At 44.2% G+C, this 18540-nt stretch overlaps 1 protein-coding gene across 4 annotated transcripts in view; it reads right to left on the reverse strand.

Annotated features, from left to right (window-relative positions):
* The window catches only part of LOC123757338 (uncharacterized), a 157306-nt gene that overhangs the window by 116122 nt on the left and 22644 nt on the right, over positions 1 to 18540 (reverse strand). For 3 of the 4 annotated variants that reach the window (XM_069323612.1, XM_069323611.1, XM_069323613.1), the window contains one exon: positions 15571 to 15708. The exons of the other annotated variant lie outside the window; for it this stretch is intronic. In XM_069323612.1, the coding sequence (XP_069179713.1) occupies positions 15571 to 15708 (138 nt within the window). The remainder of the gene's footprint in view (positions 1 to 15570; positions 15709 to 18540) is intronic. 4 annotated transcript variants of the gene reach the window in all.

Here is an 18540-nt window from a genome sequence, read left to right on the forward strand (position 1 = left end):
GACAAAATAAATATTTAAATAAATATATATATATATATATATATATATATATATATATATATATATATATATATATATATATATATATATATATATATATATATATGTCGTACCTAGTAGCCAGAACTCACTTCTTAGCCTACTATGCAAGGCCCGATTTGCCTAATAAGCCAAGTTTTCATGAATTAATTGTTTTTCGGCTACCTAACCTACCTAACCTAACCTAACCTAACTTTTTCGGCTACCTAACCTAACCTAACCTATAAAGATAGGTTAGGTTAGGTTAGGTAGGGTTGGTTAGGTTCGGTCATATATCTACGTTAATTTTAACTCCAATAAAAATATTTTTACCTCATACATAATGAAATCGGTAGCTTTATCATTTCATAAGAAAAAAATTAGAGAAAATATATTAATTCTGGAAAACTTGGCTTATTAGGCAAATCGGGCCTTGCATAGTAGGCTGAGAAGTGCGTTCTGGCTACTAGGTACGACATATATATATATATATATATATATATATATATATATATATATATATATATATATATATATATATATATATATATATATATATATATATATATATATACTGTATATATATATATAATATATATATATATATATAATATATATATAATATATATATAATATATATATAAATATATATATATATATATATATATATATATATATATATATATATATATATATATATATATATATATACGCACACACACGCAGCTGGCCCAGATGGCGTTTCACCATGGGTTCTGAGAGAATGTGCATCTGAGCTCAGCATTCCACTTCACCTGATCTTTCAGGCATCCCTGTGTACAGGAATCGTAGCAGACGTGTGGAAACAGGCTAACATAGTTCCAATCTACAAAAGTGGCATCAGGGAAGACCCCTTTAATTATAGACCTGTATCATTGACAAGTGTAATAGTGAAAGTATTTGAAAAACTAATCAAAACTAAATGGGTAGAACACCTGGAGAGAAATGATATAATATCAGACAGACAGTATGGTTTTCGATCTGGAAGATTCTGTGTAACGAACTTGCTCAGTTTTTATGATCGAGCCACAGAGATTTTACAGGAAAGAGATGGTTGGGTTGACTGCATCTATCTGGACCTAAAAAAGGCTTTCGACAGAGTTCCCCATAAGAGGTTGTTCTGGAAACTGGAACATATTGGAGGAGTGACAGGTAAGCCTACTAACATGGATGAAAAATTTCCTAACTGACAGAAAAATGAGGGCCATAATCAGAGGCAATGTATTGGATTGGAGGAATGTCACGAGTGGAGTACCTCAGAGTTCAGTTCTTGCACCGGTAATGTTCATTGTCTACATAAACGATCTACCAGTTGGTATACAGAATTATATGAACATGTTTGCTGATGATACTAAGATAATAGGGAAGATAAGAAACTTAGATGATTGTCATGCCCTCCAAGAAGACCTGGACAAAATAAGTATATGGAGCAACACTTGGCAAATGGAATTTAATGTGAATAAATGCCATGTTATGGAATGTGGAATTGGAGAACATAGACCCCACACAACCTATAAATTATGTGAGAAATCTTTAAAGAATTCTGATACAGAAAAGGATCTAGGGGTGGTTTTAGATAGAAAAATGTCACCTGAGGACCACATAAAGAATATTGTGCGAAGAGCCTATGCCACGCTTTTTAACTTCAGAATTGCTTTTAAATACATGGATGGCGATATACTAAAGAAATTGTTCACGACTTTTATTGAACCAAAGCTAGAATATGCAGCTGTTGTGTGGTGCCCATATCTTAAGAAGTACATCAACAAACTGGAAAAGGTGCAAAGACATGCCACTAAGTGGCTCCCAGACAAGAGCTACGAGGAGAGATTAGAGGCATTAAATATGCAAAAACTAGAAGATAGAAGAAAAAGAGGCGATATGATCACTACGTTCAAAATAGTAACAGGAATAGATAAAATTGATAGGGAAGAATTCCTGAGACTCGGAACTTCAAGAACGAGAGGTCATAGATTTAAACTAACGAAACAAAGCTGCCGGAGAAATATAAGAAAATTCACTTTTGTAAACAGAGTGGTAGACGGTTGGAACAAGTTAAGTGAGAAGGTGGTGGAGGCCAAAACCGTCAGTAGTTTCAAAGCGTTATATGACAAAGAGTGCTGGGAAGACGGGACACCACGAGCGTAGCTCTCATCCTGTAACTACACTTAGGTAATTACACACATCTACATATATACTCATATAATAAAAATAAAAATAAAATAAAGAAAAGAAAAATACAGTACAACCTCGATTCAACGTACCCCAATTCAACGAATCTCCGGCTAGTTCGCACACTTTTCAGGCCGGATTTATTCACCCGGTTCGCCGAAGCGGGGGATGTTTGGATTTGCTTACGATGTCAAGACAGAGTTCACAGAGTGGTGGAAAACTTTCCCATTCCATCACAGGTTACAATTAATAATTCCTTCATATGACAAGTTGGATCACACAAGTGGACCACTCAACAAGTGAACCATATGAACCAAACACCAGCCACCATGGTCCACACAACAAGTGAAGCATATTAATCACACACCAGCCAGAGTGGTCCACACAAGCGAACGACTGAGTTTCAATGATTTTCGTTCACTGATATGTGGCACACGTATCTTTGTAAATTAATTTAAAGGCTGAAGCGTGAAGAGCCAGCTAATGTGTTGAAATCTTCTTATATACATTTTCTGTGATGAAACAAGATGAGTGAGGGTGGACAGATAAAGGAATACTGTACTGTAAACCTCACTTTACAGTGAGGTTTTACTCACTTTTGTCTGTGTCGTCATAGTTCAGTGACCCATGACTTTGAACGTTTCAGATTAATATATCATTTCTAAAACTAGTGTTTTAATAATTCTTTATTATCCTAATTAAACTAAACTAAATAAAACCAAAAATATACTGTAATATAATATATATCTGCTATATGAGAAATTATTCATGTTATTGGCGGCTCACAAGTCCAGCGCGAGTGGACTTGTTTGTTCGATTTCGTCGCCATAGTTCAGTGACTTACGGCTTCGAAATAATAAAATTAATAAATCAGTTCTAAAATAAATATCTTTATAGCTCTTATTATTGTAATAATGTTGCTATACTAAATAAATAACCCAAAAATATATAATTTGATGTAAATCCAATATTTGAGAGAATTTATGTTACTGGAAATTGAACACAACACCATCTTGAGGTTATCTTGAGTTGATTTCGGGGCTTTAGTGTCCCCGCGGCCCGGTCCTTGACCAGGCCTCCACCCCCAGGAAGCAGCCTGTGACAGCTGACTAACACCCAGGTACCTATTTACTGCTAGGTAACAGGGGTATTCAGGGTGAAAGAAACTTTGCCCATTTGTTTCTGCCTCGTGTGGGAATCGAACCTGCGCCACAGAATTACGAGTCCTGCACGCTATCCACCAGGCTACCAGGCCCCTTTAATGCTTGTTTTGTTCGATTTCGTCGCCACAGTTCAGTGACCTACGGCTTCGAAATAATGAAATTAATAAATCAGTTCTAAAATAAGTATTTTTTATAACTCTTATTATTGTAATAATGTTGCTAAACTAAATATATAACCAAAAAATATATAATTTTATGTAAATCCAATATTTGAGAGAATTTTATGTTACTGGATCTGGCTTAAACACCAGCATACTGTAGGGTGTACGTATAGACCTAGTCTGCGTTCATACAGTATGCACCCAGTGCCCTTAGCTTTGTCTGCGATTGGCGTACAGTATTTAACCGCCGGTGTAAGAATAATCGTGGACTTTACAATTTTTTTACTAACAGCTGTATTTATATACAACAAAATGTCTCAGGGTTTACTAATAGTGCCTAATTAATACCAAAAATGAAGCAATATTTTGCAAGAACTAGTAGCAGAAAATTAACCACCACGAGCACAGCCGTACCCAGCACGAGAACAGCTGTACCCAGCACAAGTTTTAAGTGTGTACATAGTGTTAAAATTAAAGTTGCAGTAATTTTAGTGTACAATAGTTTTCATAAACTGTATTGTAGTACTCAACATACAGCAGAACTTCTTAATCAACACAGTGCTAACGGTATAATACACTACAGTACGTATTTATTGTACGGCAGTCACAACTCCATGAGACTTCAAGCTGGACAATACTCCAACAATAAGGTAAATAACAAATGTAACACAGTATTTTTTAGTAGAATAATAATATATAGGTACATTATATAATATGATAATGCATTTTTATTGTGTACAAGAAAATAAGAGACACTGACATAAAAGCCTCCTGAAGGTCACCTCTTGCAATGCTCCAATGCACTGGGATTGGTCCCATATAGTATGTTGAATGGAGGTTGTACTGTACAAGCTGCCAACCTGTGAGCAGGGAGCACCACGCCGGCCAGACGAAGAAGGCACCAAGAGAGCACAAAAACCGCATCAAAAGGCCCACCTAAACAACAAAACCCAAATCCCCGGCATGACCACAACACGTGCCAAGACCCAGAAAGATCAGCCTGCAAGCTAGGTAGACCCCGGAACTCCAGAAGGCAGAACTGGGTCACAGACGAGGTAACAAAGCCCCCCAAACCCACAAAAGGGGCCCAAGAGGAAGAAACCTCCAAAACGAAACCATAGAACCCAAAGAAACCCAGAATCGAACCCGGGGGAGCCCAAACCACCACATTCGCTGGCATAGCACCCAGAAAGAACCCCAGGAAAACGGACCAAAAAACCACGGGACAAGGTGTGGAAGCAACCATAAACAGACAGGGACACTGAGCCCAAACACCTGGGGGCCCAGACCCAAACAGAAAGAGGTGAAAAAACTCACCTAAAATGCGAGCTTGCACACCCAGGCACATGTAAATAAACCGTAGTGTCGCCCTGGTGGTAAAGCGGGAAAACCCGCAGAAAGAAAATGGCCACCAGAAACAGGGAGCCGTGACCGATGCAATAGATCCGTAAACATGCCAGCAAATGTGGGACGTAAGCAGACTAGATGGACGAAAAACCCCGCCCAGCAGCAGAAAACCCAGGCAGGGGCAAACGGCCCCAGAACTGCTAGCGGGCATCCCCCACAGTCCCAGGAACCCACAACAGAGGCCCTGGGGCAGAGCCATCCTCCACACCCTCTGCCCCTAAAGAAAAGGAAGAGTCCAGGGGAAAGAAAGGCAGGAAAGAAAAGGACGCTGGTAAGACCCAGAAGCCTTGGCAGGAGAAACAGGCTCGAAAACCACCGTTCCCAACCCAAACGGGGTAGCCCTAGAAGCCGCCCGAGTCTTGGCCCCAAACGAAAACCCCGCCCCGACCCCGAAACCCGCAGATGGTCAGGAGCTGGGAACAGGGAGGGAAAGGGGAGAACAACACCTAACCAAAACGGAGCAGCCCCAGGGCATCTGGGTTGGAAACCAACCTAGCGCATTGCAGCAACCTAAACTAAGCTTGCAACGCGGATGCCGCCTGTATTCTGAACAGTAATGACATCAGGAGAGTCCTGGAGAACAAGCAGAGAACACAACTTGCAAGACTCAGGGTCAAGGTGTCAGTGACCCAACAGGCAGCATGACGGAGGTAAAAGTGGCGACTGTCACCCAGAGACAAGGGCACAGCAACCTACGAACCCGCACAAGACGGGATAGAACCCGGAAGACACATCCAATGATGCACCAAGACCCAACAGGGTTCTCCAGGTCCCGTGGGCTGACTGCTATGGGAAGCCCATGAAAGATGTTGCTAACCGGTTAACACCCAAGCTAACAAGGGGGATAGATGCAACACTGAAAACCTCTGTGACATGTATAATCACGGGGGGCCCCTAGCAGAGGGGCACCAAACACTACCAGTGGAATTATAGCCACACTAAGCAGACCCCCACAAGGCAAATGAAAATAAAAACAAAAGAAAAACCCCGCAAAAGTACACTGTCCCCAGAGACAACAGGAACTGGTCGCTGCGTAGGTAGCAGGTCGCGCAACACCTTGACGCCCTAACCAGCACAAAAACAGTCTCTACCCAAGGCCAAACAAGGGCCCGAAGTCCCAGCTGGCCCTGTAACACCCATGACCTCCCCCCCCCCTTAGAGTTCACACCCAGGGAAGCCTTCTCCAAGAGGTCAGCCCAGATGACCTCCGGATTATCTTGTATGTTGATTAAAAAAATTCCTGGGTTAGTCTTAGTCAGCATAGTTTCAAGTATGTAATATTTCATGATACTCTGGTCAAACATTGCAAGGGAATTAGACCCCAGATTCTTATGTGTAAACATCCATGGATCTCCCCCTTTTGGCCAGGTCAGAGGTCAGTCACACGTAATTAATAACTCCTCTCTTGAAGAGTGTATGGTGAATGTCAAACAAGCTTATTGAAATATTTTTTAAGTGTTTGTGCACGTGTGGCCGATCTTTTACATTCTTGGGGCAGGTAGCAACAGCAGATCTCCCCCTCCCCCCTGTGGGGGTTGTATATAGAGGTCCTGTAGATACTTAGGAAGGAGAGAGTGCCGGACACCGGGGCCCAGAGAGGTTGTGGAGAACATCGGGAGGTGACAGAAGGAGAGACAGAGGTCTTAAGGTAATGTGTGTGGTCTCTGAGGTTTTGTTCCATGTCCAAATTTCTTAAATTTTTGCCAGTGTTAGACTAGGATTTATAAGTGGAGATTGACATAATTTTGGTCTCAATAAACTCATGCTAAATTTCCCATTTGTGTCAATTGTTGAATCCTCTTAGCCTTTTGGATATAGTGGCTGACAACTGTTTTCATAATTAATGACAGTCATAGAAAGTACTGTACTCTCCAAGTCAAGCAATGTTTCTTGCCTCGTTGCTTGATATAGTCTCAATGGTCAAAGGCAGATGGTGGCAGCGTATTTAATCCCGTGTTAGCATTTCCTTGTTGGCAGTGTACCTTTTTAGTTCCGGTGTAAACATCATATGTCAGATTATAAGTGTTACCAAGTGCAACCGATGGGGAAGTGTTACTCAGGATAAGTAGTGTTTACATTATTAGTTTAGTATCCATTATAGTGGTGTTCCATTTATAGTGGTGTTACATTAGAGTGGTGTTACAGCCCCAAGGGCGAGGCAAATGCTGAGCAGCAAGAACCTCTACGGGAATGGTTCCCGAACGCTCCAGGGAAGATAACCCTGTCACACAGGGGCAGAACTCACAGGGCGCTTAGGGAAGAAAGCCCCCAAGCGCATGCAGCCGAGGTACTGATGAGGAACACCTGGCCACCACACAATACAAAAACACAGCAGTGAGCGCCACGAAGGCAAACACCACCTAGGAAACTGAGGCCAGAGAAGCGTCTGTTCCGGTTGACATTAGCTTACGAACTGGTGCTAGGTAGCTAGCACGGTGAAGTCCGGGCCCCCCTTCCCCTCTTGGGGAGGAGAGGGCTGCGCAAACGAGAGGTGCAGCAGTAAAGTGTGTTGTTTGCTTGTTTTCTTGAGATTGTAGGAAGTTTCTACCTCTCTGTTCGTTTTTTTGTTTTAGTTTCTTACCATGTGGGGTTTGTTTTGTTATGCCTACCTTTCTGGGTGCCTAACCCCGGTCGATGGCAGATAAGGAAAGCCCCCAACCACAAGAGGGTTTTCCAGGGCCATTGCTCCCTGAAACCTCTCTGAAGGGGCCAGGTTCTGGCACTGGTCCCTGGTAGGTCTTAACTCCACAGCTAATGTCCCAGTCTAATATAACATACATTAGCCCGTAAGCTCCAGGGAGCCATAGGGGCTCCACACAGAAAGGTTAACACAACGGCCTACTACAGCTTGCTCTGGATGAATTAATAAACACTGTTCAACATCCTCAAGTGTTTGTGTTCTTTGTTTCGTGATTGTTGATGCACCTTTTGCCACTTTAGCACTCACAATGTCTTCTTTCTAATCAATTACCTGGTTGATACCTGGTTGATGGGGTTCTGGGAGTTCTTCTACTCCCCAAGCCCGGCCCGAGGCCAGCCTCAAGTTGTGAGAGTCTGGTCCACCACGCTGTTGCTTGGAGCGGCCCGCAGGCCCACATACCCACCACAGCCCGGCTGATCCGGAACTTCTCTTAGAAAACCGTCCAGTTTTCTCTTGAAGATGTCCACGGTTGTTCCGGCAATATTTCTTATAGTCGCTGGGAGGACGTTGAACAACCGCGGACCTCTGATGTTTATACAGTGCTCTCTGATTGTGCCTATGGCACCTCTGCTCTTCACTTGTTCAATCTTGCATTTTCTTCCATATCGTTCACTCCAGTATGTTGTTATTTTACTGTGTAGATTTGGGACCTGACCCTCCAGTATTTTCCATGTGTATATTATTTGGTATCTCTCTCGTCTCCTTTCTAGAGAGTACATTTGGAGAGCTTCGAGACGATCCCAATAACTTAGGTGCTTTATCTCGTCTATGCGTGTCGTATATGTTCTCTGTATTCCCTCTATTTCAGCAATGTCTCCTGCTCTGAAGGGGGAAGTGAGTACTGAGCAGTACTCGAGACTGGACAACACAAGTGACTTGAAGAGTACAACCATTGTGATGGGATCCCTGGATTTGAAAGTTCTCGTAATCCATCCAATCATTTTTCTGGCTGACGCGATATTTGCTTGGTTATGCTCCCTAAACGTTAGATCGTCGGACATCATTATTCCCAAATCCTTGACATGCTGTTTTTCTACTATGGGAAGATTCGATTGTGTTTTGTACCCTGTATTATGTTTCAGATCCTCATTTTTGCCGTACCTGAGTACCTGAAATTTATCACTGTTAAACATCATGTTATTTTCTGCTGCCCAATCAAAAACTTTGTTGACATCTGCTTGTAGTTTTTCAATGTCTTCAGCAGAGGTAATTTTCATGCTGATTTTTGTGTCATCTGCAAAGGACGACACGAAGCTGTGACGTGTATTTTTGTCTATATCAGATATGAGAATAAGGAACAGTAGCGATGCAAGGACTGTACCTTGAGGTACAGAGCTTTTAACATCGCTTGGACTCGATTTTATCTGATTGACTGTTACTCTTTGTGTTCTGTTCGACAGGAAATTGAGTATCCAGCGTCCTACTTTTCCAGTTATTCCCATTGACCTCATTTTGTGAGCTATCACCCCATGGTCACATTTGTCGAACGCCTTTGCAAAGTTTGTGTATACAACATCTGCATTTTGCTTTTCTTCTAGGGCTTCTGTGATTTTGTCATAGTGGTTGAGTAACTGTGACAGACAGGATCTTCCCGCTCTAAATCCATGTTGTCCTGGATTGTGCAATTCATTGTTTTCCATAAAACTAGAAATATGATTCCTAATCACTCTTTCAAACACTTTTATTATGTGTGATGTTAGTGCAACTGGCCTATAATTTTTTGCCAAGGCTTTACTTCCCCCCCCTTGTGCAACGGAGCTATATCTGCAGATTTAAGTGTGCTGGTATCTCCCCTGTATCCAGGCTCTTTCTCCATATTACGCTGAGTGGTCTCGCTACTGTTACTTTACATTTCTTTATGAATATTGAATTCCATGAGTCAGGCCCAGGAGCTGAGTGCATAGGTATATTGTCAATTTCTCTTTCAAAGTCTTCCGAGTTTGTGGCAATATCCGTTATAGTATCTGCAGTTTGAATGTCATTCATAAAGAAGCTGTCTGGGTCATCAACTTTCATGTTGTTTATTGGTGTGCTAAACATAGCCTCATACTGGCTTCTTAGAATTTCACTAATCTCTTTGTTGTCCTCTGTGTACGTACCTTCATTTGTAATTAACGAACCAATACTGGTCGAGGTTTTGTATTTTGATTTTGCGTATGCAAAAAAATATTTCGGATTTTTCCTTATCTCTTGTATAGCTTTCTGTTCCAATTTCATTTCCTCAGACTCATATGATAGCTTCAACGTTTGTTCAATTTCTTCGATCTCCCTACTTAGGCTTGTTTTCCTTGCTTGTGATAGTTGTGTCTGCCGAAGCATTTCCGTTATTTTTTTCCTTCTCCTGTACAGTCGTCTGTGTTCTCTTTCTAGAGTGGTCCTCTTTCTGCCCTCCTCACAGGCACGTGCTTCAAGCAGACCTTGTAAGCTTCAGCTGTCAGTTGAGCTATTCCCTGTGTGGGAGTTTTGTCGCTTAAGACCGTCTCCCATTGAATGGTTGCAAGGTCTACATTTACTTTTTTCCCAGTCAATCCTCTTATTGTTGAAATTGAATTGATTGAATATTCCTTCTCGCTTGTTGGGTCTCTTAGACCTCTACCGTTATTTATGCTAGTTCGCACTTCAATGAGCTTATGGTCTGAGTATGAAGTATCTGAGATTGTGATGTCTCTGATTAGTTCATCATTGTTTGTGAATAACAAGTCTAGTGTGTTTTCGTTCCTAGTTGGTTCTTTAATCTGTTGATTGAGCGAGAATTTGTCACAGAATCTCAAAAGTTCTCTGACCTGTGGTTGGTTATTTCCCGGGTCATTCCCTGGTATGATATTTGTGTTTGCCATTCTCCATCTTAGACTCGGTAAATTTAAATCTCCAAGGAAGATAATATCTGGAGCTGGGTTTGCTAGGTTATCAAGTATGTTCTCTATTTTGTGCATCTGCTCTGTGAATTCCTCAACCGTTGTATCTGGCGGTTTATATATTAGAATAATAATTAGGTTTAGTTTCTCTACCTTAATTCCAAGTACCTCTACCACCTCATTAGTTGAGTTTAGTAGTTCTGTGCATACCAGGTCTTCTTTAATATACAGACCTACTCCTCCATTTGACCTAGTTTTTCTATCACATCTATATAAATTATAATTTGGAATCCAGATTTCACCATCCATGTAATCTTTTGTATGAGTTTCCGTGAATGCCCCGAATATTGAGTTTGACTCTAATAGGAGGCCATTTATGAACTTAACTTTATTTCTTGACTTTGGCTTTAAACCTTGAATGTTTGCAAATATGAATTACAGTGCATATCGTTGACAAATTTGTTGTACTGCCTAGCTAGTTCAACAACCTGAGTACCATTTTCATGTTTATAAATGCCCTCTTGTTTTTCCTCTATGGTCAATCTCACATGTGTTTTCTTGTCTTGAACCTTACCACTGACTTTCTTGGGACCCATGACAAGATATATAATAATAACTTTTATGTTCAAATACCCAAAAATACGAAAAACATTGAAATTCTTTACAAAGAATTCAGGCACGATTGTCACTAGGCGGTAGGCACTGGTAAACTGAGGTGCGATCGCCGTGCCACCACGCACTAGGGTGGCCATACGCGTATCAACAAACTCGTTTCCCGAGGGAAAGCTCGTAACCCGATTCAAATTTTAAGAAGAAATCGGGTTTATAACCCGAAAAGTTCGTAAAGAGGGGCATTCATAAGACGTGGTGTCACTATACAGGGAAGGCTTATCTACATACAGTGGAACCTCGACTTACTATTGCCCCGACTTACGATGATTTTGAGTTACTATGTAAATTTGATAGAAAAATACAACTCAATTTACGATAGAGTAGTCGACTAACTATATTTGTTGGTACAGAGCACCACTTGGTTTCCGAACTTTAGTTATCCGAAACTTCCAGTTTCCCGATTGGGGTTGGGGAGTCATGCTACCCGAACAAAGTTCGGGTAGGAAGGGGTCCGCCAAGCGTCACGCCGGCTTGTGGTGGTGGGTGGGCGATGGTCCAGTTTGCCCACTGTGACTTCACAGATTCACGGCCTATTATTCCTATTATTTTGAATTGCCATAAGGCTGGAATGTTCATTCTGTGCTTTTGTTTTACATATCTGCACAATCAAGAAACATCTGTGCACCATGTTGGCTCCAAATGCAGCATTGTGTCAGTGATGGGTGGATGGACGATGGAGCTTAGGTGGGAGGCAGTATGAATGAGGGGGGGGGGGAGAATCAGTGAGAGAGGGGGGGAGGTAGGGAGAGATGCTAGGAGGTAGGCAGGAAGGGATGGAAGTAGTGAGAATTAGGGAGGGAAAGGCAGGCTGGCAGGCACAGGCAGGCAGGATGGCAGGCACAGGCAGGCAGGCACAGGCAGGCAGGCAGGCACAGGCAGGCAGACAGGCAGGCAGGCAGGCAGGCTAGCTTGCAGGCAGGGAGTGAGTGGTAGTCACGCGGTTGAACCGCGTGACCTTGAGAGATGGGATGTAGGGGGCGGGTGGTTTGTTGGTGGTGGGGGTGAGACCGGCTCATTCCCGAAGATAAGCCTAACACACACTACCCGTTAGCATGATGGCAGGGAGGGAGGCAGGCTGGCTGGAAAGGAAGCAGGCTGGCAGGCTGGGAAGGAGGCAGGCAGGCAGGCTGGGAAGGAGGCAGGCAGGCAGGCTGGGAAGGAGGCAGGCAGGCAGGCTGGGAAGGAGGCAGGCAGGCAGGCTGGGAAGGAGGCAGGCTGGGAAGGAGGCAGACTGGCAGGCAGGGAAGGAGGCAGGCTGGCAGGCTGGGAAGGAGGCAGGCTGGGAAGGAAGCAGGCTGGCAGGCTGGGAAGGAGGCAGGCTGGGAAGGAGGCAGGCTGGGAAGGAGGCAGGCTGGCAGGCTGGGAAGGAGGCAGGCTGGCAGGCTGGGAAGGAGGCAGGCTGGCAGGCAGGGAAGGAGGCAGGCTGGCAGGCTGGGAAGGAGGCAGGCTGGCAGGCTGGGAAGGAGGCAGGCTGGGAAGGAAGCAGGCTGGGAAGGAGGCAGGCTGGGAAGGAGGTAGGCTGAGAAGGCAGGCAGGCAAGCTGGGAAGGAAGCAGGCTGGCAGGCTGGGAAGGAGGCAGGCTGGGAAGGAGGCAGGCTGGGAAGGAAGCAGGCTGGCAGGCTGGGAAGGAGGCAGGCTGGGAAGGAAGCAGGCTGGCAGGCTGGGAAGGAGGCAGGCAGGCAGGCTGGGAAGGAGGCAGGCTGGGAAGGAAGCAGGCTGGCAGGCTGGGAAGGAGGCAGGCTGGGAAGGAGGCAGGCTGGGAAGGAAGCAGGCTGGGAAGGAAGCAGGCTGGCAGGCTGGGAAGGAGGCAGGCTGGGAAGGAGGCAGGCAGGCAGGCAGGCTGGGAAGGAGGCAGGCAGGCAGGCTGGGAAGGAGGCAGGCTGGGAAGGAGGCAGACTGGCAGGCTGGGAAGGAGGCAGGCTGGCAGGCAGGGAAGGAGGCAGGCTGGGAAGGAGGCAGGCTGGGAAGGAAGCAGGCTGGCAGGCTGGGAAGGAGGCAGGCTGGGAAGGAGGCAACCTGGGAAGGAGGCAGGCAGGCAGGCAGGCAGGCAGGAAGCGATATATGGGTGTTGAAGTGAACCGTGAACCACGTGACCTTTGAGAGTGTGTGTGTGTGTGTATGGGTTTGGGGTGGGGGGTGGGGGTGGTGTGTCGGTGGTGGGGGGAGAGGGGGAGGTGTGTCGGTGGTGGGGGGAGAGGGGGAGGTGTGTCGGTGGTGGGGGGAGAGGGGGAGGTGTGTCGGTGGTGGGGGGAGAGGGGGAGGTGTGTCGGTGGTGGGGGGAGAGGGGGAGGTGTGTCGGTGGTGGGGGAGGGACCGGCTGACTCCGTAAGCCTAACCACACTCCACAGACCTGTGACCCAGATTTGTTTCTTAAATGTACAGTACATCATCGTATATTTTAGGCAGGATGTTCCTGCAGGCTGGCAGGAAACATCCAGAGGATGTTTGCCAGACGTCTTAATAATCAGTTAGGACTGATCAGTCCATTAAGGACTTTTATAAAGCGGATCAGGACTTCACTTATTGATGAGTACAAACAAAACACGGTCGCATTTACGCCATGAACCTGACGATTTTTTTCCCTAGAGTTTTTTTCATAAATTTTTCGGAAAAATTTCTTTTTACATTTCTAGTTGATTTTTTCCCCTCTATTTCTCGTATACGAACTTACATGTTAACCGACGGGTCTCGTCCCCAAGGGGTTCGGAAACCAAGTGGTGCTCTGTACACGTTTGGGTCAATCGAGCGCATGGTTCCCGGTCACGTGGGCCAACTGCCTCAGTTTACTAGAGCTGCCCATTTAGTGACGATCACGCCTATAAGAAATTCCATTTTTGTGGTGATTTTTTGCTTTTTGAACATAAAACTGATTATTATATATCATGCCATGGGTCCCAAGAAAGTCAGTGGTAAGGTTCAACATAAGATAATAGTTGTGAGTAGAGGCAGTAGAGGACGTCCCTTCCTTATTAAGAAAATGTGTGAAGTATGGGAAGAACAGCAAAGTTTTGTTGAAAAAACTCACCCAGATAAAGCTGTAGCAGGCCATTGCATTGACCTTTAAATGACAATGTGATGTCTTACTACAGACAAGTGTTAAATGTAGGGGAAAAAATAGCAGGTCCTAGTGGTATGCAGGCAAAACATGCCAGAGTGTGTATCCCAGAAAAGTCATCACTGCCTGATGTTATAATGGAAGCGGACTCCTCTTTCAAACAGTAGCACCTCTCCTCCTCCTCCCCCCTCATCACCATCTTCCATACGCCATCAAGAGACCTCCATAAAGGTAAGATAAACATATAAACTGTATTGTAGTTAGAGAAAATAATTGTATTCAGTATAAAATGCATTTGTAAGTTAATATTTTGGAGGGTGGGGAACTGATTAATTCAATTCTCTATTTCTTATGGGAAAAATCGCTTCGACTTACGATACGTCTCTGGGAACGGATTACCATCGTAAATCAAGGGCCCCACTGTAGTTGTTTATGGCCGGGTCAACCAGATATGAATGCGGATGATCGCAAGTCATGTGTTGTACTAGGTAGTAGATTGTTAATTCTTTTTCCCCTTTAATTTCACATATCAAAAAAGGGAGGCCATGCAATAATAATCGTAGCCAATATATGACAGCTATATCAGAGGAAATTAATATGATTAATTATTAATTTATATTTACCCCTTTGGGTGGTTCGACATGTGTCCTAACCAGAATAACCTAGTCTATATTACTAGCCAGAAATAGATAAATTTAACAGGTTATCGGTTATAGAACACTGCCCTTATTGTTGACAAAGATCGTGCTGATGATGGGAGCTGTTTACACCCCACAACAGTGAGTCTAGAGGGAAAATCTGCAGAGCTTCAAACGAGCTCCTAGTGAGACTTTGTTGTTAAATTAATGACGTCTGCCCCTCTCCCCTTCTCACGCATCCAGCATATTCTTCAGAGGAGTTTTATCAAGAAGTAGAAAGAGGGTTCATATTTAATCTATTTTAGTAATGATAATTAAGTTGGTTCTGGATTAATGTTTTTATAATGTTTACAGTCCAGAGACTGATGTTTTAAGATGAATTCACATTATTCTTTGGTTGGTGAATTTAATGGTGAAGTGGCAATGATATCCCACTTTTCTTGGGTAAAAGGCTACAACAATCTCATTTTTTTGGGGTGAACAACTAAGATATTTTGGGTTAATTTATTGGTACAAAATCAGCAGCAATATTATCTGCCAATTGTATTAAAGGTTAATAAATGGTGTCAGTTTTTCCGACACTGCTCTCGACAATTACCGAGTGCAGAATCGTGATCAGTGATCGTGATCAGAATAAGGTCTGATTCTCAGAAATTTATGCATGGTGTAAAACCAAGAGAGTAACTTACCCTCACCAGGAGGAGGAGGAGTGAGTGAAGACCAAACAGAAGATGACCTTGAAAGTTGTCATCATCATGAAATGACAGAGTTACATTCTGAAGGATCATCTCTAAACCCCATGACTCAAGCACACCATCTGCTGAAGCCTGAAATAAAAGTCTCAAATTGTAGTTTTAAAATTTTGCATGAAGAGTCTCTTATACAGTGACTAGTCTAGAAGAGTCTGGGATTCACCATCAGATCTGTCGTTATTGCATCACATAGAAATCAACATGAGCAATACAATTTGGATTTCAATGCACAAAAAATTGCGTAGCTTATGAAATGACATCAACCCAACTTATATGATATTAAACTAAACATGACTTTCAATTTGGGAAGAAAGTGCTACTTAAAGGATGATGTCATAGAGGTGACATCATCTTTATGGACCATGAAGGATGGTGGTTCATGGACCACTGGGCCAGGGACAGCATGAACCCATGGAAAAAAACCAACAGTGAATGTAATGAAACGCCATTTTCTGGGTAAGCCCCGTAGGCTTCCTGGAGCTATCAGGCTAATATGCGATACATTAGACCAGGGCATTAGTCAATGGAGTTCAGCCTACCGGGGACCACGAGCCAGAACGTGGCCACCTCAGAGAGGTGCAGGGAACAATGGCCCTGGAAAACCTCTGTGATTGGGGGTTTACCTTATCTGCCATCGACCGGAGTTAGGCACCCAGAAAGATAGGCATAACAAAACAGACCACACAAGGCGAGAAAAATGCAAACGAAAGCCGAACTAAGAGGTAGAACTCCCTTAACCACTGTGATGCGCCGAGTTTATTGTGACATTCCCCCTGTGCGCATAAAATCAAGTGTTCCCAAAAAATTCTTTCTTGTTTGTAAAATAATAAATTCCCTTCCCTGTTCATGTCTATGTAAAACTAAATACCAAATTCCACTTACTTTGGCTGTGGAGACATGGATAAGGTGTGCTGTGACATCATCAGGGGCTGGTCGCTTGTACATGAAGCTCCCAGAGGCGGTCATGCAGGCCATTCAAGCATCGCGATTTGCCACAAATATATAAATATATTTTCAATTATTTGTTCTATGTATTTCCAATGCGGGGTTTCATTTGTTTTTTATCGTATATGACGCATATTTGTGTCCTTTACTATATGTATACAATAGAACGTTCATAATGTTCCATGGAACTGTAATACGTGTGTCAGTAATGTGTGTCCACAATAAATGTTTATTGTTGCAATATTACTTGTCAAAAATTCACTAAAATTACAATATGTACAGTTTCACACACTATACAGTAACACACTCAGTACTTTGGAAAAGAGTAATAATCAACAAAGTAGTCCATGGTACACAGCACGACTTCGCTCTCGTTGCACCAGGTACAGATAGACTTTCGCTTCCTGTTACTTCATTCTGTGTGATTCTATGTCTGCCATCGACCAGGCACCCAGCAAGGTAGGCGCCCCAAAACAAACCCCTATTCTGGTGAAAAATTGCTACCGAAAGTCGAATGAGAGGAAAGAATTCCCCAAACGAAAATTAGCAAGTGAGCATGATGTCATCATGCTGCTGCGCCACTGTCTGTGCAACCTGCTCTTCCTGGGAGGCAGAAGAGGGAGCCCCAGACCCTCACTCCAACAATCAACCCACCACTTCTTAGGCTGGCTGTCAAAACTCGCGAAAAACACCACCAAACGGAAGGGAGGGAGGGATGCCGGGGTAATCTCCGGGACTCACCCAGAAATTGGTGTTTCATTATATTCAATGCTGGTTTTCTGGGGGAAGCCCCTTCGGTTCCCCAGAGCTACCTCACCAAAAATAAGGAAAAGAGGGAAGGACCCAGGAGGCGGACGCCACGCGCCCGATGACAAAAACAAGACAACAAGTAAAACAAAAAGACTCTGCAGATACCCCGGGAAACCCGAACCCAGCAACAGGAAGGAGGGAAGGGAACCAGGCCAACCCAAAACACGGCCATGGTCAGAGAGGCCAAGATGCGCAGACAACAGCGGAGAGCCACAACCAAACAACACATGATGCACCCCTGGCCTGACCAACCAAGCATCAACAACTCAAGGACCCCTCCAGAAAGCAGCAGACTCATACATTGCCAGAGAAGAAGAAGACGGCTGCAACCGAACAAATCTACGACAAGGACCAAAAGAGCAGAAACCCCTGAGCCGGAGAAGAGCATGAAGATCCCCAACCTGACCTCCAGAGGCCAATGCCAACAGGAAAAAGAGCCGAAGAAAAAACAACCCTGAACCACTACAAACAGTGGAGAAAAGAGAGCACCTGGTCCAAAGAACAGGGCGGTTCAGGCTGCGCATTAGCCGGCCAGAGGTGAAACAATGCACGAGACAGCTGACGAAATGGAGCAGACGTAACAACAATACTGAACACAAGCAGGAGTGGCTCTGCCAGCGCCGCACGATACGAGGTGACAATATGCAGCATAAGATGATGGTCTGAAAACAACCATGATAGGAAGGACAAAACAACCCTATCAGAGACAAGGAAGGCACAGACCCCGATGGCTTCGCAGTCAGGGAAGGGCGCCACGAATACCGAGAGAGACATCAACCACACTGACGCGAAGAGGTCCACCTCCAGAGGCCCGAACATCCGGCAGAGCCAACTGAAGGAGTCGGCAAAGACTGTCCACTCCATAGAAGGGATGAAAGCGGGACAGGCTGTCCACCAGGACCACAGACACTCCCCGATGAGAACTGCCAGGAGAGCCAAACCTTGAAACTCAGCAGACGAGTCACCCAAAGTGACAGCCCCAAGCTAAGGACCGCATTGAATCCCCATGGTAAAATAAAAGAACCACTGGGGAACAGTCCGACTGGAGCTGGATCGTCAATCCGCGAGCGACCCAAATACCCCAGAGTGACTTCTACGTAACCGCGAACGTGTCCACTCACAGAGGCCAAAAAGGGGTACCACCAAAAACAC

This window comes from Procambarus clarkii, chromosome 13, assembly GCF_040958095.1.
Source record: "Procambarus clarkii isolate CNS0578487 chromosome 13, FALCON_Pclarkii_2.0, whole genome shotgun sequence".
Lineage (NCBI taxonomy): Eukaryota > Metazoa > Arthropoda > Malacostraca > Decapoda > Cambaridae > Procambarus > Procambarus clarkii.